A 24,218-nucleotide genomic window follows, 5' to 3' on the forward strand; every position below is an offset into this window, starting at 1 on the left:
ATTTAATGAACTAGACAACTGTCTTAAATTAAAAAGAAGCCTTAAACTTGCTGGTTTGACTAAGATAAAGTCCAACTCCTGTGATAAGAGCATGCTCTATTCCAGTTTCTCCACCTAAATGTTCCTTTTTCCTCCTCCTTATTGTGCTTCCTCTTTTTTTTTTTTCATTTCTGACAAGAACACAAATCCCACTGATCAGCAAGCAGAGGACAAAAGTCTTCAGTGACAGTGAAGTGAGGCCACAATTTGCTGGTTGCTGTTCAAGTAATTAGCATTACTTTTGTAAGGTGTTCTGCCTTGCCAAGTAGGTACCTTAGCAGGTGTGCTTGACACCTACACAGATCTAATAATCATCAGTTATTCAGGGTGGTTCAATAGATCAGTCTGTGACTTGATTGTGAAATTTTTACGAAGATGCTGTGTGACTGCCAGAACTTCCCGTTCCTTTGTATGACTATACAACTTACCTGCACAGGGCCTTTGCCTGAGCTTTTCCTCAGCCTAAAAAGTATGAAGTCTTTACCTTCTGTTTGTTTTGCAAGGAGCAACTGTGTCTGTTCTGGAATAACCAGAAGTGCTAGTGTGTAGTATGTTGTACCTAGTCCCACAGCCAAGCAGCTAATAACAGTGCCAGCTAATGACGATGGCTAGGATATTTTTTTTACTATAAATACATTTATATTGATTAAAAATATTTCATACCCATTTATTAAAAAAATAATTTAAATAGCATTAAATTTTTTTAAGAATTAACAAAAAAACCCCACAAATAAAAAGAAGTCTTTCACAAAAATTCACATATCACCTCATGTTGCTTAGCTACTATTGTTTTCATTTATGACCAACAGCACATTTATGTCTCGTTTCCTCACATTTTGTTGGCTTCCTTACATGAATGCAGGCATCTTTTTGTCCTTTAATCAGGGGAGTATGGATTCTGAATTTGGCAACGATGATATTTGAGGGGAAACAGTAGAGGAGAAGGACATTTAAAGAAAAAAAAATGAAGCAATTTAGAATAGTTGTTCACAGTGTTACAAACCAAGAAAGCTAAAGTCAGGAATTTGATTCATCACTCAGATACATAAGTTTAAGTAACTACCTTTTTTCATCAGCATAATAATATAGGTTGTGGAAGTACTCCTCCTTCTGCTGCCTGTCTCTAAAATACTATAGGCTAGCTGTAATCTTGCTTTTAGCCTTTTTCTTCAGATATGTAATACATTATATCAGCACGGTGCTATTTAAAAAGTGAACACAATTGCTGCTAAGTAGTTGCTATTTCTCTGTGCTTGTTCAAAGATAATTTTCTAATAATCTCTGTTTATTAGGAGATTTAGAAATTTGGTCTACTGTATAATCCATTACTACAAAGTGCAGTATACTTACAAAACACCTCTATTCAATGTCTTGAATACATATACGCAGTGTGTGAGAGACATGCCATTACACAAGTGTTTAAGATAAAATCAAAAGAACAAATTCTGCTAACTAGAATTTTAGAATCTTAAGGTCACAGTAAGTTTACATTTATTAGCACTCATTTAAATAGGTATAATTTTATATATAATTGTAAACCTTGTTTCTACTGAATGGAAAATGAAGAGTTCTCAATGGATTACTGAAGAGCGCAGTTAGGGAAAAAATTACAAGTTTAAATATTTTAAGTGTGTAAATACTTACTGTATACAACATCAGTTAACATATTTAGAAGTATGTGACTGCCAGTTTCAACTGGTTTACCTAAAACATGTATGTAATCCTTACAGTAGTAGTCCACTCTTGTTCTACTAGATAACCCAACCTTTTTTTTGGTTTTGATACATCATTTTAATTACTAGATTCACAGTATTTTTTTATAGTGAGAGCTTTTAGTGCTGTAGATAGGTTTTAATAAAGTAAGATTCTCTTCTTCTCAATTCCTGTTCCATCTTCCATCAGATTTTGCAGACACTGTCACTTTAGTGTACACAAACTTGAAAGTCTGGCTCCTGAAGGATGCTCTAATGCTGGATACTCTAAAAAAGTCTATTCTTAAATTATTTCCACTGCAAGTCCACCAGTAATCAGAAGGTATCTGATAAGGGTAAGATAAAAAGATGTGGTATGGCCCAACAATGCTATGCTGCCCTTAGGGAAAGCTCTGCTTAGACATTAGATACACAGGAGCAAATGCTCTACTTAGGCATTACCTTTGCCATACCAGTAATAATTACAATATTTGGGGACTAGCTGTCACAATTGTATCCTCACAAAGAGGCGTAATATCTACTTTTCTTCCCCTCAGTTTCACTTAAAATTTGGCATGAATGGAAACAGGATTTGGCTCACAAACTTTTTCACATTCAACTATAAGATATAATTATTATTACTGTTTCTGTTTCATACTACAATTAGTGCTTAAACTGTATTTAACTCTATGTAAAGAATACAGTCTCTGCTCTGAGAATATGGGATTGTGACAGATCCCAGCATTACTAAAAATACAAATGGGAAGTGAAAAGGTAAAAATAACAGTAGAAATTTGCACAAATTGGTTGTAATAGTCCTGAAAGCCATACTGCAGTAAGTGCAGTCTGTGTTCCAGCCTAACATTACAGTCACTTCAGAAGTACTCATTTTATTTCAAGCTTCTGTAAGTTTTTTAAATCCCATGGAGATTAAAAAAATCATTTCACTGCTGAATATGTTTAATACAAAGAAACGTTTCACGCCATGTATGGTTTCAGATTTTCACATCATGCAAGTGTAAACTTTTTGTGTTGAGCAGCACAGGGCTATTTATACATGGTAATCATGTAATCAAAAACTGCCACTTGCTATGCAGCTTTTGCTTCGTAAGTTAAATGCCCATTAAGAATTCTGTGGCCGTTAAACACAAGCTATTGAAAAGAGAAGAATGCATCACTGGTATTGATAAAAACTCTTTCAGCCTTTCACCAATTAATGTACAAGTTTGAATGCTGGAGGCTTAACTGTGGCCATGGGTTACTTCAGCTAATCTATTACTACAAATCATTTGGCAAAACGTCTTACATGTCCATAACGAAGTCTAGAGATAGGACTGATGAAAACAGGTAGATAATACAGCTGTAGAGAGAGATTTTTGACTGCTTTATGCAGATGAGACAAAGAGCAAAATAATAGCAAAGAGAAAAAGTGTGAAAAACAGAATGGACACTCTTGTCTACTTTTTAAAATTTTACTGATTTCCCAGATATAGTAAAAAGCAAATAAATGGAGGTTAAAGAAAGGATACAACTTTTCAATTTCATATCTATTTTTAGAAATACACATTAGAGGTATAAAAGTTCAGAATTAAGTATCACAATGTATCTTACTTTGTGCTAAAGATGAGTTTGAGTTTTAAATGGTTTAACACTTAAGAAAATACCTAATTTGCAGAGTGAAGAGTACTCCCTCTGCAGAGTAATTTTTTTCACTTTCTTCTGATTTTTCAAAATCACAGTTCTGTTTACATTCTGTTATAAGGCTGTCACAATATGAGAAGCATTTATTTGAAGTATATAAAAAAAGGGGAATATTTAAGATAATTACTTCAGGAAAACTACTGATAAAATTGAAGTAAAGACAGACGATGAAATTTCAAGGAAAAATTAGGTGGCTTCCTGCCCCTCCCCCCACCACCCCGCCCCACTTTTTTCTTAGTTTTCTGATTAGTTTGTCTGAAAATCTTAAAATGAACTTGTCAAGAACTAGTTTGTGTAAACTAAATTTTTGGGCTGTATGGTTAAATATTAATATTCCAACAAATACTCTCTTGAAAATTTTAAGGTCTGAAATTACCTATTTTTTTTTACCTCAGTATATTAGTAGGAATCCCAATATTCTTTTGCATAGAAATATTGACAAAGGACTGTCCTTGATACCAGTAAAAATTCTACTCCAGGAACACAATAATAAACTACTCATTCTATGAGCACCTGCTTGTACCAGAATTATTGGAATAAACCTTTTCATACTTTTACCTTTGATTTAAATTTTCCCTTCATTTTTTTCTGTTTACTGTGAGTCCAATTTTAATAGATTTTCTAGTTACAAGTACTGATCCTGAGCTATTTTATTAAACAACAAGTTTGCAGTACTTCTAGTCTTCCTTACACACACAGAAAGGGTTATTCTAAATGAAGATTTACTCAATTTCTGGAACAGCAGCATGATACGCTTTTCACTTTCTATGAACAACCTCTCTGCAAAATTATGTGCAGTAACTAGACCTATGTGATTGTTATTGCTATGCCTCCCTGAATATAATGTTAATATTTTAATGTCTTTGAATTTATTGCCTCTTTGTACAACAAAAGAATCTGTACAATGTGTGGGGTATATCCCACTTGCTTTTTCCCAGTCTACAGCATTTTTCATTTTCACTGAAAGTTCCCTCAAGCAATATAGACTGCAAATACTGTTCCTCTTGTCTTGTTTATATGCATATGAAACAGTAAATATTCAGATTGATGCCTTCAGCATACTATGTCACTTTTCACAATGCAAACTGCTCCCAATTACTGTTCTTAGGTAAGCTCACAATGAGCATGACTACAGGAAATTGATGATTTTAACAGCTGGTTTGCAATAGGCCAATCCTGGATATCCACGACTACTGAAACGAGTCCATCTCTCTGTCTTGCCGTGCATTCAGGAAGCGCTAGATGGCAGTACATCAGTTGTTTAAATGCAATTTTAATTAATGAGCTGTAGCCGGTTTTTTCTGAGAAAGGGGCGTGTTGGTTGATTGACCTGGTTAGGACTATCTCGCAATATTGCTGTTAGAGTGGGGAATATGACGGAGGAGAAGTATATGGACTTTGATGGGCTTGCATCTAATAGATATAGTATTATACTTTAGAGTTATTATCTGTGAAAAAAATGACTTTTGCTTCATTTTTCAAGAAAACAATGTTTTGACAAGTTAAACAAGTATGACAGAACATAACAATAAAAAAAAGTATTTTCTACACTCTTATGAAGTAAAATAATCCGGGAAAAAACCCCAATGACTGCTTATGACATATTGTTTGCTAAAAACTAAATGTTGCAAATAAGTCCATTTTTGTTTTCTGGTGTATACTGTACACAATAATAGAGCATAACTTATTTTAGTAGTGTATAAATTCTGTGTTGAGGGTGAAACTTCTCATCAGCTTTGCATGTTGCTGATTGAGATGGTCTGACTTTTCCCAAGACATCCTTGCTGCAGGTTTCTGCCGCTACCTTTGCATCATGTCTAAGTGATCACATGGCTACAAGGTGAAATCTGATAATTTTTGATGGGCTTTCTTCTGGTTCAGTGAATGGAACCCACTCAGTATAGAGACCTGACTGCCTTATCCAGTGTACAGGAAGCAACACAAGTCTGCAGATACCAGAAAGTGACTCTTTCACAGTCATCTCAGGGATACACTATATCCAAAGCTTTGAAATCCAAACCTTTGCAGCACTGGGCCTTAGATCTGCTCATCAAGACATCTACTTTGCATCTTTGTAATTTCCAATACAAATATGAATCATAGCCATGACCTACATTTGCCTGCATTCGTAACTCTTACTTGAGCTAGGACTTCCTTTTGGAAGCTGTAATCTAGCAGGAACACAGCACTGACCACAGGGACCTGGCTTCTCCATCAAGTAGAATTCAAAAGCATCATACTATTTGCTTTTTATGTGGCCCTTCTTTTCCAGAAATAGGATTAGAGTACTTAAAGTCTGTTTACTAGACTGTGTGTCATATCAAGTCCTTTTGGAAATTATGCTATATCTGGTTTTGAACACTGAAAAACCAGTTCTTAGTTGCTAATTTTCATCATCATCATCATAAGGTCCATGAATTTTACAGACTAAATCTTATCCCTTTACCTATTTTCAGTAAATATGTGCCATTCTTAGTGCTCCAGCAATTGCTCACACAGGAGAATAAATGCTAGAAAAGACTAAATATTTTCATCCATGCATAATTGTATTGAAGTGATTTTGGTCACAGTACAATTTCTCTTTGATAGCAGCTGCTTTGCTATTCCTTATTTCACAATCCCAATTTACATGTTTTATTTTTTCTCTCTCTGCCTACTCTCCAGTACATATTCCTCTGCAATCTGGTCCCTTTCTCAGTCTGCTGCATGCACTTTCTTGCATTTCCTTTTCACATTACTTTTCAGTGTAATTCTTCTCAACTGCATTCATGTCCTTAGCTCAATGGTTCTCTGAAATGTTAAATATTCCATGCTTCTGAAGCAAGAAAAAGGAGTTTCTTCCACTAGAGTGAGGCCTTTTAAGATTAGGCAACACTGGATTAATGCTGATATTAGTGCTAGTGTCGTAGACAAAAGAATGTAGTAGTAGCTAATGTCTGTGTTGAACCTAAGTCCTGTCATGAATTCCAGAAAGGTCCTTGTGGATTTGTTTAGATACAGGGGCCTGGGTTGTATAAAGGTCTGCTGCTGGATGGTAATGTTACTGGGGGTGAAATGCACAGGAGAAAAAATGCCTGTGTGCCCTCATGTATTTTTGATAAATGCATACTTATTTTTGCATAGATTTTGTACACAACGTACTCACAACTCAATTCAGGAAGATACAAACATGGATAACCTAACAGCTAACAAAGTGAAGAAGCACATTGTTTTTCTTTTTGAAGCAATAGGAGTACAGAGAGGTACTTAAGTATTCAAATCCAGCCCCCCTCCTTTCCTCTTCCCTGGTCATGAAAAGAATCCCAGCCTCAGCAGCATGTCCTCATAAGCATTCTACCCAAATCCTTCAGAAGCTATGACTTCTAATATCTTAAACAAGAGTAAATGTTCTTACCACCTTATTTTTTGTCTTTTTTGGAGATGTCTTCCTAACCTATGTTTGTCAATTAAAAATAAGTAAGAACTTATATCAGTGTCCTCTGTGGCTAAACCTAAACCAGGTTTCTTCTGACGTGACCACGTCAGCATAATGCATGATCCCTTGAAGACGCTAATAAAACACCACGTATATCTGCAGTCACACTGACTTTTACCAGGATTAGTTATTCTATTTGTAGGACTGTGTAACTTGTGGGACTATCTTGCTAGCAAGCAGAGCTCTGCTAGCATAACTTCATTTTCACTGGATGTAATTCACTGATGGATAGTCTCGAGGTTTCTGTATCAGTAAAGTACTTCCAGTGTCAATAGATGTGAAGAATCATGTGATCCTAAGTAAGTGTTGGCCACACTCCTTTGTAACTCACTAAAACAAGTGGGAAAGCGCTGAGTTATTATAGGCACAGCCTGAAACATGACAGGGAATTTTCTCAGTAAATGCAGTAATTTGAATTGCTGCAGCATCAACAAAAATGACATCTGTTTCATCATAGATAAGATACATAGCCCATTTCCTTTCAAAACTACATACATACACCCACAGACATACATAAATAAGTTTTCTCTCTGAAAGTTCTTTTCTAAGAAGAGGTATTGGATCAAGCAGAATCCCATAAAAATACAGACGTTGTATTTAAAGGATGGGTTTTCTCATGGTTAGAGATACAAGTTGTTTTGCCACAACCACATAATGTAGTTTGGATGAAGTAGTTTTTTGCTTCCACTCTTTATGATTCCTTTTGAAATTATTGAATTACAAAGACATAATTTTCAGGAAAAAAAAAATAGAACCTTGCCCTATTTGTTTCTTTCTGATGCTCTGCATCACAGAATTTAACTGAACTAATGTTGAACATTTGGCTCCGAAGCCAAAACAACACTGCAAGAAAATGAGTGAAGTCACAGGTTGGAAATGCTTAATGTTCATTTAAGAATAAATGTTTGTGCTGTTTTTGGCAGGGGTAGAGTTAATTTTCTTCACAGCGGCTGGCATGGGGCTTTGTTTTGGATTTGTGCTGAACAGAGTTGATAACATAGAGATGTTCTTGTTATTTCTGAGCAGGGCTTACACAGAGCCAAAGCCTTTTTTGCTTTTCATTTTCCCACACTGGTGAGGAAGTTGGGGGTGCATGGGAGGCTGGGAGGAGACACAGCCTGGACAGGTGACCCCAATTGACCAAAGGGACATTCCCACACCACATGACATCATGGTCAGTATATAAAGTGGGAGAAGAAGGAGGAAGGGGAGGATATTTGGAGTGATGGTGTTTGTCTTCCCAAGTAATCATTATGCATGACGGGGCCCTGCTCTCCTGGAGATGGCTCCACACCTGCCTGCCCATGGGAAGCAATGAATTAATTCCTTGATTTGATTTGCTTGTGTGTGCAGCTTCTGCTTTCCCTGTTAAACTGCCTTAATCTCAACCCACAAATTCTCTACCTTTTACCCTCCAGATTTTGTCCCCAATCCTACTGTTGGGGGAGTGAGCGAGTGGCTGCCTGGGGCTTGGCTGCTGGCTCGGGTTAAACCACAACAAGGTTGCTAAACAGTTCTGCCGTGTTAGCATGGGGCAGAATCTGCAGGTGCCTACCTGCTTGCAGGATGTATATGCAAATAGTGTACAAAGCCCCTCAGCTTACAGACCAACTCACAAGTTTACAATGGTCTCGTGTGGATCCTTAAACATAACACAGTAGAATTCACTTAGGTCTTATGGATCAGTAGAAGTTGGGATCCTTGTCTTACAAAGTGACATGTCAAGGAGTTTAGTCTAAGTTATAGAAACCTGGAAGTGTGATGTGACAGTCATCATCAACTCTCAGATCTAACCAGGCCACATCTACTTAGGAACTCAGACCTTGGTGATGCTATGCTACGTGGAGCCAGCTGAATTTCAACCCCCTATTTCAGAGAGCATTATTGCTGGCTGGCTCCTTTGGAGCAGACTTCCCTGCAAGCAGGTTTTGTTGTGTATTTAAATCTTTAACAAGTACCTTGTCTTCTCCAATACAACCCAGAGGCAAATCTAGTTGTCTCTTGAGAAGAGACAAATTCAGCAGTTACAAAGCACACACTTCGTAAAAACAGGCACTGCCAACTATGTTTATTTAATTTAGAAAAACCTCCAGTGGAAACCCATTGGAAAAATTTTGAAGTGTTCCCAAATCAAACATCACTGTAGTGAAAGACGATCGGTAAACTGAGAAAATTAAAATGGCATTTTCCAAGTGAGAAGTATTATTGGAGAGTAGCAAAGATGAAAATTATAGATTAAAATACATAAAGTTTTAATAGCCAGTGATTTTATTAGAAACACTGGTGAAGGCTTTCAGTATCCATCTATAATATTCTTCACCCAAAACACACTTGCCATTTTGTTTTGCCTCCTACTTGAAATATGCTGTCCTCAAACTCTTCTCACTCTGACAAAAATAGTGTTGGTCAGTTATTAGTAGATTTATTAGTTTAGAGATACTATTCCAATTTAAAATCTCTTGCTTCAGTGAAGAAGCATTTTAATTTTACTTAAATACCTGAATTGTGTTCAGCTTGCTAAACCCATTTTCCACTACACAGTCTTCAAAGATTTGGAAGTAATTTACAGAGGTTTAAATGCAGTAAATTCTTCTCTAATGCCGCAACTCAGAAGTTGCTAAATGTATTCTGGATCATTGCTTGAATTAGTGCTGTTTACAAAGACACGTTTGAGATAGATCCCTGTTCATTTTTCTTTTTGCCATTTTGCATCACAGAGGCTACTTCAGCAAACACTAAAAACAACTCATGTACTTAATGATCAATGTCAGCAACGTTTGCTAAAGACAGGAGGCCAGCTGTTTTGAGTGGCAGGGTTCCTGCTGGACTTGATCAAATAAAAGCCGATGAGATCCAGCCGGTCACAAGGAACTACAGCCTTTTCATCTCCTCTGTCCCGATGCACTTTGGCTCTTCCGTTCGGCCCCTGCTCGAGCTGGTGTGGGACCTTGGCTGGCATGCGAAGAAGATGCCCGTGACCCTCATGGCAGGCACCTGCTGGTGGATTTTCTCACTGAGGAGACCTGGGACCGCTTTATTTATTTTTTTTTTTTACCCTGGGACAGAGCACCTGTGTGTCCCCACGCGAGCGCTCCAAGCCATCCTTCCTGGTGCTGCGGACAGCCTAACCCGGGCGCTCCCCGGGATGTGTCGCTCTTCAGCCGTGCCCTGAGCCACGGCTTTCCTGAGAAGGAGGAGACACGCACTTGGGCGCTAGACCTTGGCTCATCCCACTCGAAGGCCACGCTTCTTTCGGCAAGGGCAGCGCCGTCTCAGCCTCCTCCTTCTAAAATCCCGAGGCCAGGGCGGAAGGCTCCAGCGAGGCGGCCCCTGCGCACCGCAGCCACCGCAGCCACCGCAGCCACCGCAACCCTCGCCGCCGCCGCCGCCGCAGAGACCACGCGGGCCGGGCCGGGCCGGCCGCTGCCGCCGCGCCTGCGCACAGCGGCCCGTCCCCGCCGCGCCCTCCCGCGGGCGGGCACCCGGAAGCGGCAGCGCCGGCGGCTCCCGGCGGCGGCGGGGCTCGGCCGGGCGGGCTCAGCCGCTCCCCGCACCTGCGGCGGGGCAGCGCAGCTGGCATGGTGCTGGCGGCAGCTCGCCGCGCCCGCGTTGCACGGAGGAAGCCCGAGCGGAGCCGCGATGGAGATGCTGCTGCCGCCCGTGTGAGTGCGGCGGCGGCGGCGGCGGCGGGGCGGGCGGGGAGGCAGGCGGGCGCCCGGAGCCCGCCGGGACGGCTGTGCGGAGCGAAGCGCTGTGGGGTCCGTGGGCTGGGGCGGCGCAGCAGCGGGCGGAGGTGCCACGGCGCCCTGCAGCCCGGTCGGCCCCGCCGGGCCCCTCGTCGCCGGGGGGGAAGCGGTGTCCGCGGATGGGGGACGCTCGGAACCGGCCCCGGGGCAGCGCCGGCGGGAGGGTCGTGTCGGCGACCTGGTGGCGGAACCGGTGCCCGGCGGGCCAGCGAGGCCGCCCGGGGTTCGGAGATGCCCGGTTGTGTCGCTGCGGTGCCGGCCGCGGGCACCGTGCGGCGGGGGGAGCGGGCGCTCCCGCGGGCGGGCAGCGCTGCCGGCACCCCCGCCCCGCCGCCTTCCCGTGCGCCTTCCAGCTTGTGCGGACAGGCGGGCTTTTTCTCCCTCCTCCCCCTCCCTCCTTCTGCTTCCTCCATATGTGGTCCCAAATTACTCCTTGTTTGACTCAGCAGTCGTGCTTATCTCACTCCCGGTTTTCTGGTTATTTAGTTAAGCATCTTTTTTAGTGGCAGTGCCCAGGCAATGCACTCCAGGCGACCATCTCCAGCTGCACCTCAGCTGGGCTCAGTCCTTTCACAGGCTCCGGTTCAGTGCAACTTCATCCTGTGCCTTCGGGAGGTAGATTTCAGGCACGCTGTGGGTGAGGTTCTTGAGAACAAACCGAAGGAAACCAGTTGCAGAGAGCTCTGACCCAACCGGTGAAATGGTAAGAGAGACTCCAGGCGGACTGGCACTTCCCAAAACAGAAGGTGTATGACTGACGGTTTTGTAGGCTTCATTACCTTAAAACAAAGTCATCCTTTGTGACAAGCTAATGAAATTTCAGCAAATTAATTTACACTTCATGGGAACTCCTCCATCTAATCCAAGTTGCTTGGCAGCTCTTTACGGACAACTGCGATCACTTTTCTTTTCCTTGCATAGCTGTATTTGATGTGTACACAGCTTGTATACGTATGCAGATAAATAGAGATGCATTGCTTTGGGATGTAGAAAGTTGCAATGAAAAGTGTTCTATCTTGGACTTGATAAATCGGTGGTATAATTAAAAGCTGGGTCTCTTCTGGTCTTTGGTGTTTTGAATGTTTTCTGCAGTCACTGATTTCTGTCTATAAATTTTTGGAATTCTGATTACAGCATATGTCACATAATGTAGAAAAGTAACGTCCTGTCGAAAGGAGTTTGCTAGATAGAATGTCTTTCTTATTTTACCTCTGTGATGTAGCATATGTATGTGCTGAATAACTTGTTTGGGGCTTTTTTTTTGATTGATGCAGACTTCCTGCCTGTTATTTGTCCCTTTTCAGTAATGAATTGTATAATTTTCAAAATTGAGTATGAAACTTTTAATTCATACCAGTTTCATGGTACACTGTGCTAAGCTGGTAGTAGTTAGAGTTCTGTGGATGGATGTTACTTGGTTAGTGAATGTTTTACGGAGACTTTTTTACATTCCTTTGTTATTTGATGCAATTTTGTATTGTTTTACTCCAAGATTTTGTAGCTAGTTTTGGGAAAATGAAAAATAAAGCCAGCTCATTAGCTTTCCACTATTGTAGTCCACAGAACATAGAGTTCTAGGTTAAAATCTTACATTTTTGTTGGATTTTTTCTTTTAAGCTTCTTTAGGCATGCCCAGTTAAAAAGTTTCAGGTATAGTAGAAGAGAGGTTGCAGTTATGTGAGTCACCGAATATGTTCAGTTTGACTGTGCTTACCTAATGCTAATAAGGTTGAATTTTCATTTGAAATCAGATCTTTGATGTACCAGGGTTTGTGGCCCCATCAAGTACCTTTGCTTATTGCCAGTATACAGGTTCAGGAATCAGTTACAGTACTGTAAAATAAAGATGCTAAGCATTTTCTAAGTGCCACAACAACACAGATTGCTTTGTAAGAGCAACATTGTGAGTGTAAACAGGAAACTCATTGGTTTGGTTTGGCATGAAAAGCCCACTTGCTGTTTGGACAGTCTGAGTGACTGAGAAGCATATATAATAATTTTTCTACAGAAGTTAGTATCCGTAGAACCTGGGTCTGTCTTACAGAAAGCATTAATTGTCGCTAGAGTTAAGGATTTTTTACACTCCTTAGTTCTTCTCTTGCTATTTGGAGTGGGACTTTGAGAGTAAGAACAATGAAGAGGCTGGTCACTTATGTACATCGTGCTTATCAAAACATTGAGTGAATATACAGAACTACCCAAATTTTCTCAGTCACCCATGTCTTATGCTGCTACTAGGGAAAGCCTGGATAACTACAGTAGTCATTGTGTGGTCTTCCTGTCAGAGGAGAACTAGGAGCCGTGTGAAACAGTGAGTGAGTTCCTGGTAGAAGTGCAGAGAGAAGCTCTTATTACACAGGCAGCAAAGGCATTAAGAGACTGGGGTGATGGTTGCTGCATTCTGCCACTGATCTGTGTGGGCACTAGGTCAAAAGTTCCCCAAACTTTAATTCTGCCCTCTCTTCAGAGCTTGTTGGAAATATTCTAGAGTATTTCTCAACTAAATAAAACAATATTCACAAAACCGGAAAGCATCTTCATGTTTTCTTTAGGGGAGATTATTGTTAGCCTCCGTGAACGTCACTAGTGTTAGTCACCAACTTACTACTTCCACGGGAATTCTATCTATTCCTCTACACCTTTGGTAATAGGGATACCGAAATTGCTTGGAGTAAAGATGTAGTTTCATGTGCAAATCTTCTCCTTCTCCCCAAGATGAAGGTGAACTGAATAAGAAGTGTCAGCACTGGAGATTAGACAGAAGTATTAACTTTATTTTTTAACTCTTTCTTTCCAGATGTACCAAACTTTGCCATCAGAAGCCCTTGGATCTGAAAGATGATAACACTGAAATTCACTGTCCTATTACAGTAAATCCATGGCACATGAAGAAAGCTTTTAAAGTTATGAATGAATTAAGAAGGTATTACTTCACCATATACATCTGCCTGGAGTCCATAGTTCATTTTTACTTTCATTTGCACTTATGAAGTTAATAATAGTAGTCTGTTTATTAGGAACATACAATTTCAGAAGTATAGCTGATGAGAAGGATTAAATATACAATAAAGTGATAGCTGAATGATAGCCATGTGATGATAGCTGTAATGTATGCAGTATATTTTTGCACCTGATAAGTTAGTCAAAACTAGTTTTATGAGACTTGAAAAATACGTACAGATTGTATTTAAGGAGTTACAGCTGCTGATCCTGTCTTGTACGTAGTTGATCCTGGATAGATGAAAAGTGACTCTGGTTGAGCCTTAGGCTCTTTGTGTGCATGTTGTTGATTTTCTTGGTAGGCTGTGAACCAGAAAAATGCTAAAATTTTCTAGTCTGGAGACATAGGTCACAGTATAAACCAACTGACTGTACATTTTCTTAATTATCATTTACCTGCCCCCTGGGAGAAATTGATGAACTCCCAAATCAAATGTTGAAAGTAACTTTTCTCAATAAAGTTTTCTAAGGCCTTGAGGGATACTACCATTGGTTTCAGCAAAACTGAGCGGCTGGTTCTGATGGTGTTCTTAGCATCCATATTGATTTATATTTTACATATGAGTAGGTGAAGTGATGTTGGAAACTGTGACAGCTGGTAATTAGAGCTCACAACTGAGCTCTGGAAATCAGGACTCACAGCTATCACTGACAGTAATTCAGTGCTATAACTAACAGCAACAATGGAGAAATTAAATAAAAATTCTTCTCTAGCAGAGACAGTACCGGAGGCTGTGAAAATCCTGTAGTTCTTTGTTATTTCCTGTATCAAATTAAAAATTGGAGAGGCTTCACCAAAAAGAAACACAGCAACTGATACCTTTTTAAAGTATGCCTCTGCCTTTGATCTTCTTTGTTCTATACAGGTAAACCTTTATGTGCTGCATAGACTGACACTTGTTGTTTCACCTAAGTTATGCCCTTGGCTTTTTCAAGTGTCCCAGTAAGCAGATATGGTGTCTCAAGGAGCATAACAAAGCCTGGCTAGAGTCGGTAGCAATGAATTCCTGAGGATGAGCAAGAGTTTACATGGAGAAAGTTTCCCAGAATGAATCTTACGATAGTTTTGGAAGGCAGAAACCTTACCTGCATTTTGCTGTGTTGCAAGTAAAAGATTTGCCATCTTCCAGCAGAGTGCATTTTTGAAGCCCATGGATTATTTTCAGAATATACTTTAGTTTCCATGGTTACCTAAATTCAAATTGCTGTAGAAGCAATTTGAGTAATTTTGCCTTGCATGTATAAATACTTAAAGTTTGAACAGGAGCTGCGCCATATAACCTTAACTAGTTCTCATTTAATAAGGTGGTCAATGCAAGAATGTTTACTATTTGAGATGAGTACAGCTTTTAAGATGTTAAGTGGTAATTAGATAAAATTATAAACATTTCTAGTTGCATTCATTTGTTTGAAATAATAAGCAGAAATATCTTTAAAATGTTTCAGACTTCATTGCTCTAAACAGAGATCTAATATTAATTAAGTAAATGATATTTTTGATTTAGAAACAACTTTAAAAATGTAGCCAATCTCAGTTCTTTTCGTTAGTGTAGCACAAACAGGTATTTGGCTCTCCAAGAAGTGAATAGCTAGTGAAAAAATAATTTGCTTAAGCATTTAAATACACTTGGTTTTGAATGCTTAATTCTGTGTGTTTATATTAAATTTTGGGCTGCTGTCAAGTTGCCTGGCTCTAGTAGCTCGTTAAGGAGTTTTTATGTGCCTTCAAATTTTGACAATTTTGTCCTTTGTATTTTTTGTCATTTCATTGCTCACCATCACCTCAACATTGAGTAGAGAATGCATTAGGGTAGCTAATTAATTCTTGACATATGACAAAATTACACGTTGATACCTATCTTTTCACTTTATTATAATTTGCTTTTATCACAATGGAATTTGATGTTACCTATATTTGTTAAAATTCTCATTCTTACAAACAAGACTTTACCAAAACCTTTTGAAGATGGAGGTAATGAACTTTCTCTGTATGAACCAATGAAGAATAGCCTGCAAGCTGGTAAACAGTTGCTCAGTTATTCTTAAATGCATACTTTCTTGCCCTTATTCCTCATTTTCTATACCATGATGATGTATCCCTCACAGCTCTGCTCATTCAGTCACTCTATACAAGCAAATTTGTACAATACCACTTCAGAACACAACCTTTTCTACAATAAATTGATGCTCCCTCATGAAATGAAGGTGCTGAGTTCCTGTGGAAGCCACAAGATGCTTGCAGCAGAGTACATGATTAAGTTTATAAGCTCTTATCTTCAGTAGTTTCTTTAGCTTGTCAGCTTTTAGTAATGCAGAGCATATTCATGCAGTTCCAGACTAGAGATGTTACTAGGTCTACATATGTGCAATATAATTAGTTAACCCTAGCCGTGCATTGATGTAATTCTGTTGCTTCTGGCTTCATTGTTATCTTTAGTATTTCTGTGTAACTAAGTATAAAACTTTTTGTTCCTGTTGTCAGGATAGGTGCAGGTGTGTGATAAAGCTGGGTATCCGATGCTCTTTTATGTGTAGCTTTCTGTTTCCTTTTTTTTATAATAAATGTAATGGTTGTTTCAAGGTCCTGTGAACTGTGTGTTTCATCTGGTATGGTCATTACCTTATATTGTGCATATTTTTTGATAATAACGATATTGCAGGCTAAACTTAGGCGATTTAGATAGTTGCTGTAGATATTAAAAGTTGAAAGCAGAAAGATAATGTTATGCCAGGATTGCAATATGACCCCAAAGGTTAGCTGTAGCCACCAAAATTGTTGGTGTGTGACCTCCACAAAGCCACCTTACTTGAGTCTGGGCTCTTAAAAATTGAATGATTGCAGAACTGAGAGATCACAGAGTTTTCTTTTGAACTGAGGTGAATATCTGAGCAGTTTGCCTGAGAGCTCTAGTTCTGTCCAAGCAAAACGCAACTGCTTGCCTGTCTTTGATACAACTCAGTGTTGTAGTTGCAAACTATCTAAAAATCTTTAATATGTATTCAGGAAAGGTAAAAATAGAAATCACTGGATTGGTGTATGGCTCTAGCTCCATCCCTAAGGAATATGTTCTGTTACGTCATACTTTTCCCTCTTTCCTCTGTTGCAGTGGCTCTGAGTTTTGTGGATTGCATACCACCTCCGCAGGGACAGTGCTAGCATGAGCAGGAAATAAAAGGCAACTGTAACTATGGCTATTTAGATGCTGTGAAATTGCAGCCTTTTGATGTTGTGGTGTGTTTTCTTTTTTTTCTCCCCCTCTCCTCTTTCAGTCTAGAAAATTGGATTATAAAGAGTACACATGTTATTTAAGTGTGTACTTAAGTGGAAGAGGTATGGCCAATAGCTGTAAACTGCATTAGAAATACCTGTGTTAGGAATGGTTATAAATGAGATGTTACTTTACTGCAACTGAATACGGAGGAATTATGTATTACAGTCACAAAGGACAAGAATGCAAATGAATGTAATGAAGATACAAAGTCAGGCAAGATATGAAGTTAACCATAATAAATTCTAAACTGCTCAGTCTGGAAAAAAATAATTGCTATTGTGTGCATGGGCTGAATATGAAAAATACTTGGAAAACAGTAAATATAGAGAAGATCAAGTAGCGGATTTGAACAATTAAGTAGGCATGAGTTTCCAGTGTAATGTGACACAGACATCTCAGTTGAAGTTTGGATTCTTTGTTGTCTGTAAAGCCTTATTTCTTATGTATTTTTTTTTAGTGCTTATGTGTATTAAATTCTGGTTTTTTTCTATCATAGTTGTTCAAAGGGGCCCAGACTTGCAGAGAAAATATTTATAAATTGGGCTGATACAAATGATGGTTATTCAATGCAGAAAACTTCTGTGTAATGAATCACAATTCAGTTGTTTGATTTTGAGATAATTTTGTGTACCCAAGCACCATCCGTAATCTGACTGAGTAATAGCCATGTGGTTGTGTAACACATTTAAAAACAATGCTTCATCAACATTGCCTGCTTCTGTTGATGGCATGGGAAAAGAAATAGTGTGTGATATGATATACTTTTCTGTTGTAGTTCACTTACGTGAAATTGCCTTCTCTGATATTTCTAAATAGTCAAAACTTGCTGTGTGATGTGACGATAGTAGCTGAAGACATGGAAATTGCAGCGCATAGAGTTGTGTTAGCCGCCTGCAGCCCCTACTTCCATGCCATGTTTACAGGTACCAAATGCTTCAATACTTAATATGTTGTAATCCAGTCTAACTGTATAAAGTATAAAATTTCATGACTTTTGCTTTTTAGGATCTAATTTGATTTTTAGATAAGCCAATAGGAACATCTGGGGTTCTTAATGATTTTTTTTTTTTTTTTTGCAGTCTAGGGACATACTGTCAACTTAGTCTTTGTTAGCATGATGAATGCTTTAAAAAGTCTCCTTAATTAACAGATGTTAACTAAGCCAGGAATAGACAAGTTGATATACCCTTTAAGCCTCCAGTGAGAAGGTTAAAATAACTTTCATGTGAATTTTGGAGTAAATTTTGTCCTTTAACAACTACTTGCTGCTACGTTCTTCAGACCGTGAGTGCTCTAGGCTGTTAGTAGATATGAAAGCTTTCTGTGACTTTGGCAGCCTGTAGCTGGAGTGCATGTTTCAGTATTTTTAGGGTAATTCTCCATGACATGTACTCTGCATCACTGCCACTGCTGTTCTGTACAGGCTTGATTCTACTTCTGCTCACTCCATGCTGGCCAAGTTACTGCTTTACTGCTAGAGCAGGAATGCTGAGGGCTTGCAAGGCTGAGATAGGTTCATGGGAGCCTCCAGCTGAAATTCATGTGCTGTGGGTTTAATTCCATCGTGGTTACAAATCACATTGAAATAATATGAAATTCAGTGTCAAAGTAAGAATGTTGCTAAATGCATGTTAAAATTAACTTCTGAGGTTTTGTGTATTCCTCCTCAAATCTCGTGCCAGCTTTGTAGTTATTGTCAACTGTTGAAATTCAAAGACTTCTCTGTAATGAATTGCTTCTGACCACCAGCTCAGATGGAGGTAGAAATGTGACTCTTGGCCTGCCCATATGCAAACAGATTGGTGTTTTAATAATTTTAATTGTATGCAACAAGATGGATGAAATTTGAAATACTGTTGTGTTCTGTGGAAGGAACTGATAATTCTTGATTTTATATTTTGACATAATCGAGGCTAGAAGTGGAGTCACACAACAATGCTTTGAAGTTGCTTGTAAAATTAAGTATCTCTTTCTCAAGTAGTTCTTTAAGTTTGCATTTGTGGTTGAGACAAACATTCTGGGTGACTGATAAATTCCTTCTTAATTTTTACTGCTGTCTACAAAATTAGAATGAAAAAAGCTGCTTCTACAGTTCCTTTTCATCACCTTAGTAGCAGAGAAATGCAAGCCTCTTATATTAGTTCTGTATTAAAGACTGTTGTTGACTATCACACTGAATATAGTCTTTACTTAGAGTATAGCTTTTTATTATGCTTTCTGTGATTAAGACATTTCTGCTTGCCCTGACTGCCCTTTCTGTGGAGAAGTTTATTACCCATTCAGAGTGCCAGGGCAGCAGTGTCTGTAGCTGCTCTCCAGATAGAATTACTGGAATATTCTCTTCCCTTGCTTCAGTCCCTTTTAAAATTTTTAACTTCTTATATGTTCTTAAATGTAGGTGTTCTTTAGCCCCAGTGGTGCAGGAAGTGGGAACGCTCACTTGAGTAATGGGTGTGAAGTGTTTAAGTAACATATCTGTGGCAAGGTTTGTGTAGTTAGTAAACCAAATTGGTGGGAGCTTAAATAGAATTCAGCTGTGGCTTTAGGAATTACCCACAGATTTTATACTAGGCTCATAGGTTGCTTACAGCACAGCCTAGCTGTGGTATTGGTGCGTTTCAGCCATTCCCCACACAAAAAATCCTGAAGTTCATTGTAACTGTTCTCTCTGTGAAGCCCGAAATTCACACTTCTTAGGTGGATTTTTATTCTCATCCAGTAATCTGCAAGTTCAAATAAGCAAATTTCATCCCTTAACCAGCCACAACCAAATGAAAAAGTATCTTCCTCCATCCAGAATAAAACACGGACTGAAAAGACAGTAAAAAAATTGCACTCTTATGCTTTAGGGTTACTTCTTGACTAGAAATTAGAAGCTTATATTTAGATATGTATTTGCAGGTTGATTCTATCATTCTCTGAGTCATTAAGTATTACTGCAATGCAGGCTGGGAAATGGCATTAACTGGGTTCAAACTCTCTGCCTGTTTTTTTTTCCCTTTTCCCCATTTGTACTTGTAATGGTAGCCCTAATGGGGAGAGGGGGGAAGAAAGTCCCTGCTGTTTAATCTATGTTACTAGGAATATTTCTTCGTATACAGTGGAATTATTTAGAAATATGGTTTAAATCTACTTAAATGTTTAGGGGAATTGATTATAAAACATCAGAGAAGTGACTCTTTAGTGGCTATAAGGCCTGACTTCAGACATGGGTGACCTGAGTTTAATTTTCTTTTCTGCAATGGCAGTTATCCTTAGGGATTTACCTGCTCTCCTCGCTTCCATTCTCCATTTGTAAAATCCTTGGGTAAAAAAAAAGAAGAAAAAAGCCTTCTTTTCATTACTTTGTGAGGAACCACAGAAGCTTTTTAGGTAGCCCCTTTAGTATCTTCAACTCAGCTGATGCTTTGCTGCTGCTTGGGAGGTTGGATCAGCTCAGTGCTTTCTTTCTGTTCACAGTATGCTTTCCTGTCATTAAGAACTCTGTGGAGACATGGTGGTGCTGCTTCCTAGTCATAAACTGAGTTCTTCAGCAGGTTGAATTGTAGACTGAGACTGCCTACTGAGTGCATCTATGGTTTCCTCTATATGATCTATCAAACAGATATGAATTGATCTAGAGTGGTGTAAGATTGCATGTCTGTTTCATGTGAAAGTTGGAAGCAAGTATTTTTGGTGTTACTTTTGGTGGGTGGTTTGTTGTTGTTGTTTGGGTGTGGGGCTTTTTGTTTTGGGTTTTTTTTCTTGTTTAGAGTTTTTTATTTTTATATTCTGGGCTTGGTTTTTAAACAGAGAAGGTGCCTATCCATGACTCTAAAAGCCTTGACACAAAATCTGAAAACAAACCTAATGTGCTTGCAGAATATCAAAATCTGCTTTCCCACACACACAGTTTTCCCAAAGGACCACCTCCACAGCAGCTTGCATAATAAATAAGTAGCAGCTTACATGCTCTGAAGATCAATAGGTTTAATCCGTGTCAAACTAGAAGCAGAAACTTGGAATACAGAGCTCTGCAGGGAATGTACTGCAGTCATCCTTCAAAGGTGTAGGGGAATGTCTCAGAAGTGCAGGTGAAAGAAGAAAGTTCTGTGGGGGCTGGATTTTGCTGGTTTTTATGTGGCTAGATGGTCTTTTGAACTTCCTGTCACTTAAAGGGTTGATTTGCAATGCCATGCTTTACCCTTCAGCTCGAAAAAAAGGCATGAATAAAGGCATGGTAACAGATTTCCTCAGTGATGATCCCTTTGCTGAAAGCACTGGGTAAAATGCATTGTTTGACACCAACCCTAGAGACCTGAGGGTAACAAACAGTGAAAATGTGTATGACATCATAAGAAAATACCAGCAGTGGTTAGCATGTTCTTGTTCACTTCTCCATCTTGTCTTTCTTGTTGTATACATTAAATTTATTATATCACTGATGCCTATGCCTAAGGGAAAGAAATAATATCCAACATAGAAGAATAAGAAACTAATGTATTCAGAGATTGGGATATATTCTTCCAAAGTCAAATTTTATATATCTTCCAACACAACTTTTGTAGTTCATGTTTTGTTTCTCAGTGGGTCAGTGCAGAAGGGTTTAAAGATCTGGGATGACCTGATCTGGAAGTCATGAAGAACATTATAGCCATTACTTCAAAATATATATTTGGATAATTATTTCAGCCATAAAGAAGATACTGCACTTTGAGAAACATTATATTTTGGAAGGTGGAAGTTACTTTGCAGGCCTTTCTATGAAGATTGGTTGTGGCATATGGCCAACATGTCAGCCTCCACAAAATGAGATCCAGCAAGTTTTCCCTTGCTTACCATTTTATCTTAGCTTGAGTTTGAGCTGTTAAATTGGATCTGTAAAAGAGGTGAAGTTGCTAAGGGAATAATAAATAGGCAAGCAAAGAAATATGTATGTTAATTCTTCTGTGGGGATATAACTTTTCTTATTTAAATAAATTTACTCCAGACCATGTTTGGTATGCTCCTTCAATTCAGAAATTAATAAAGCTAGAGTATTTTAATAGCTTGCTTTCCCAGAAAAATGTTTTTGTATACATTTGAAGTGTCTTATTTAGGTCTGGTAACAATATTTTCCTGATACTGTACACTGGAAAAAATAGGTCACCTGCACTAAAAGTATTAACCGAGGTAGCATTTGCATGATGGTAACAACAAAATCTTCCTTTCTCACTGGAAGAAGGAGGGAAAGAAAGAAATTAAATTATTATTATGGAAGCTTTTCTACTGTCACAACTGTTCATACACAAAATTTCTGCTGCTATTAAACTTCTACATTTGTGCTGTATTTCTGTCTTATTTACTTGACTAATAAACTGTATTTGTAGGTGAGATGAGTGAAAGCCGAGCAAAAAAAGTTCGAATAAAGGAAGTTGATGGCTGGACTCTAAGGATGCTTATTGATTATATTTACACTGCTGAAATTCAAGTTACAGAAGAAAATGTGCAGGTAAGAGTAAGAATATTTTCTGCAACAAATGAGATGCAATGTGCAGAGTCATTTATTTTGTCACTGTGGTTCAACTCCAACATGGGAAATCTCATCTGCAAACCGGAATTTTTTCAGACCTTGTGCTTACAAAGCAAGTAGTCATGCTGTTTAAATTCTGGGTCAAATTCAAAGACAATTCACATAAATGAAGAGTTAGTTGACTTTAATGGGTTTTGCAACCAAACCTTATGTAATGCAATAAAATAGATGGTCTATTCTGCCTAAAGTTAATGCTGTCAGCCACCTCTGTACCACCCCTTCTCTAATACTTGTGTGCAATTTACATAAACAACATAGACTTATTCCTAAATGTGAAACCATGTTGTTCAATTAAGCTGTCCTGTTTTTTTTCTTTCCTTTTAGCCTACACAATAAAGTACTTTTTCCTGCTCAATCTCTGTAACTTGCCAGTGACCAACTGTGCAGAAATTTTTAGCTACTGCCTTTTTTTTTTTTAATTAAATCAACCAATATCTATCATGAAGGTTTTGTCCATCCCACACAGAGCTAATCAGTTTTTCCAACTGGCTGTACCTTTAGATGAAGCTTCAATTAGAATAAAACAAACACAAGCTTCGAAAACATAGCTTCCTGCATTTAATATTTTCTAAATCCAGATGGACTTAAGATGGGCAGAGTAGATTTTCCTTCCAGTATCTTTTGAGATTTGTTGTAGAGGTTTGGTAAGTTTAAAACTAGTCGCATAAAGGGTGATACATTTATTTCTCGTGTTTTTCCTTCATACTTGTATGCTCTTTCTACTCTTGCCCAATGCCAAATAACTTGTTTATTAGCAGTTATTTTGATGCTATAGCAGGGTGCCAAAACCATGTTGCTGTATTTGGCATTGAAAACTTCTGTTGCAATTATGTATTGTCAAATTAATTGCTTTACTGGACGTTAGGCTGAAATTAATGGCTTTTTATTGGCTGCTGAATCTGATGGGACACTGCTTGTTTTAGCCATGCTTGATTGAATATTTCTCAAAATGAGAAATACTGCCATCTAGGAACAAAATATCCTACTACTAAGCCTTCCATATTTTAGGTCATACCATAAGTCATTTAATTCTACAAGATTAATTTCTTGTCTTTCTTAAGGACTTGTTTCTTAAGGATCCTCGTTTTTAAAGAATTGTTCTGGTCTGATGATGAATGTACAGAGTGAAAAAAATGACTGAAATTCTGTTGTGTTTTACCAATTTGGTGGTTGCCCAAATCTCTGTATTGCTGTGGAAGACCTTGAGCAAATCCAAAACTGTTAGAGATTCCCTAACTGACCTCTTGCTGCTCGATCATGCTGGCTTTTTGTCCTTAAAGTAGAATATTCTGTCTTGCTGACAGAGCTTAATGGCCCTAATCTTGTACATTTGATCCATAACATCAGAAGGGACTTAACAGGCAGCCCTGCTGTATTTTGGCTGTAGGTGTTGCCTAGGAGGAAGCATTATCACCCATCCTTGGCAATTCTGACTCTTCAATGTTAATGGGGAGGAAAAGTCTTACATTTCTTCCTCATACAGGAGTTGCTGAAGGCCAGAAATCCACAGGTTTAACGCTCGTGAGCCTGATAGGGCTTTAATTTTCATAGCTCCAGGTTATCTGTCTGAAAATAGATATCTGATGATGTTGGGAATGTTAGTATAAATAATATGGCTTGGTGAGTGATATTACAAGTTTGTGGTTACTTGAGTACTGAGAAGAAAGTTGGGCTTCTAAGTTGGGTTTGGATTTTTTTCCAATGTGGCTGCAATTTAATATTGATGGTGAATATACTTGTAAT

At 38.7% G+C, this 24,218-nt stretch overlaps 1 protein-coding gene across 4 annotated transcripts in view; it reads left to right on the forward strand.

Moving 5' to 3' along the window:
- Positions 1 to 10,401: 10,401 nt before the first annotated feature.
- Positions 10,402 to 24,218, forward strand: part of KLHL2 (kelch like family member 2) — a 57,000-nt gene continuing 43,183 nt past the window's right edge. For 3 of the 4 annotated variants that reach the window (XM_082282454.1, XM_082282456.1, XM_082282457.1), the window contains exons 1-4: positions 10,402 to 10,568; positions 13,450 to 13,575; positions 17,741 to 17,847; positions 22,273 to 22,394. In XM_082282454.1, the coding sequence (XP_082138580.1) occupies positions 10,546 to 10,568; positions 13,450 to 13,575; positions 17,741 to 17,847; positions 22,273 to 22,394 (378 nt within the window). In that variant the 5' untranslated portion in view covers positions 10,402 to 10,545. Of the gene's footprint in view, positions 10,569 to 13,449; positions 13,576 to 14,378; positions 14,519 to 17,740; positions 17,848 to 22,272; positions 22,395 to 24,218 lie in introns of those variants that run through there. The other variant, XM_082282455.1, reaches the window with a different exon arrangement.

The sequence above is a fragment of the Coloeus monedula genome, assembly GCF_965178545.1.
Source record: "Coloeus monedula genome assembly, chromosome: 5".
Lineage (NCBI taxonomy): Eukaryota > Metazoa > Chordata > Aves > Passeriformes > Corvidae > Coloeus > Coloeus monedula.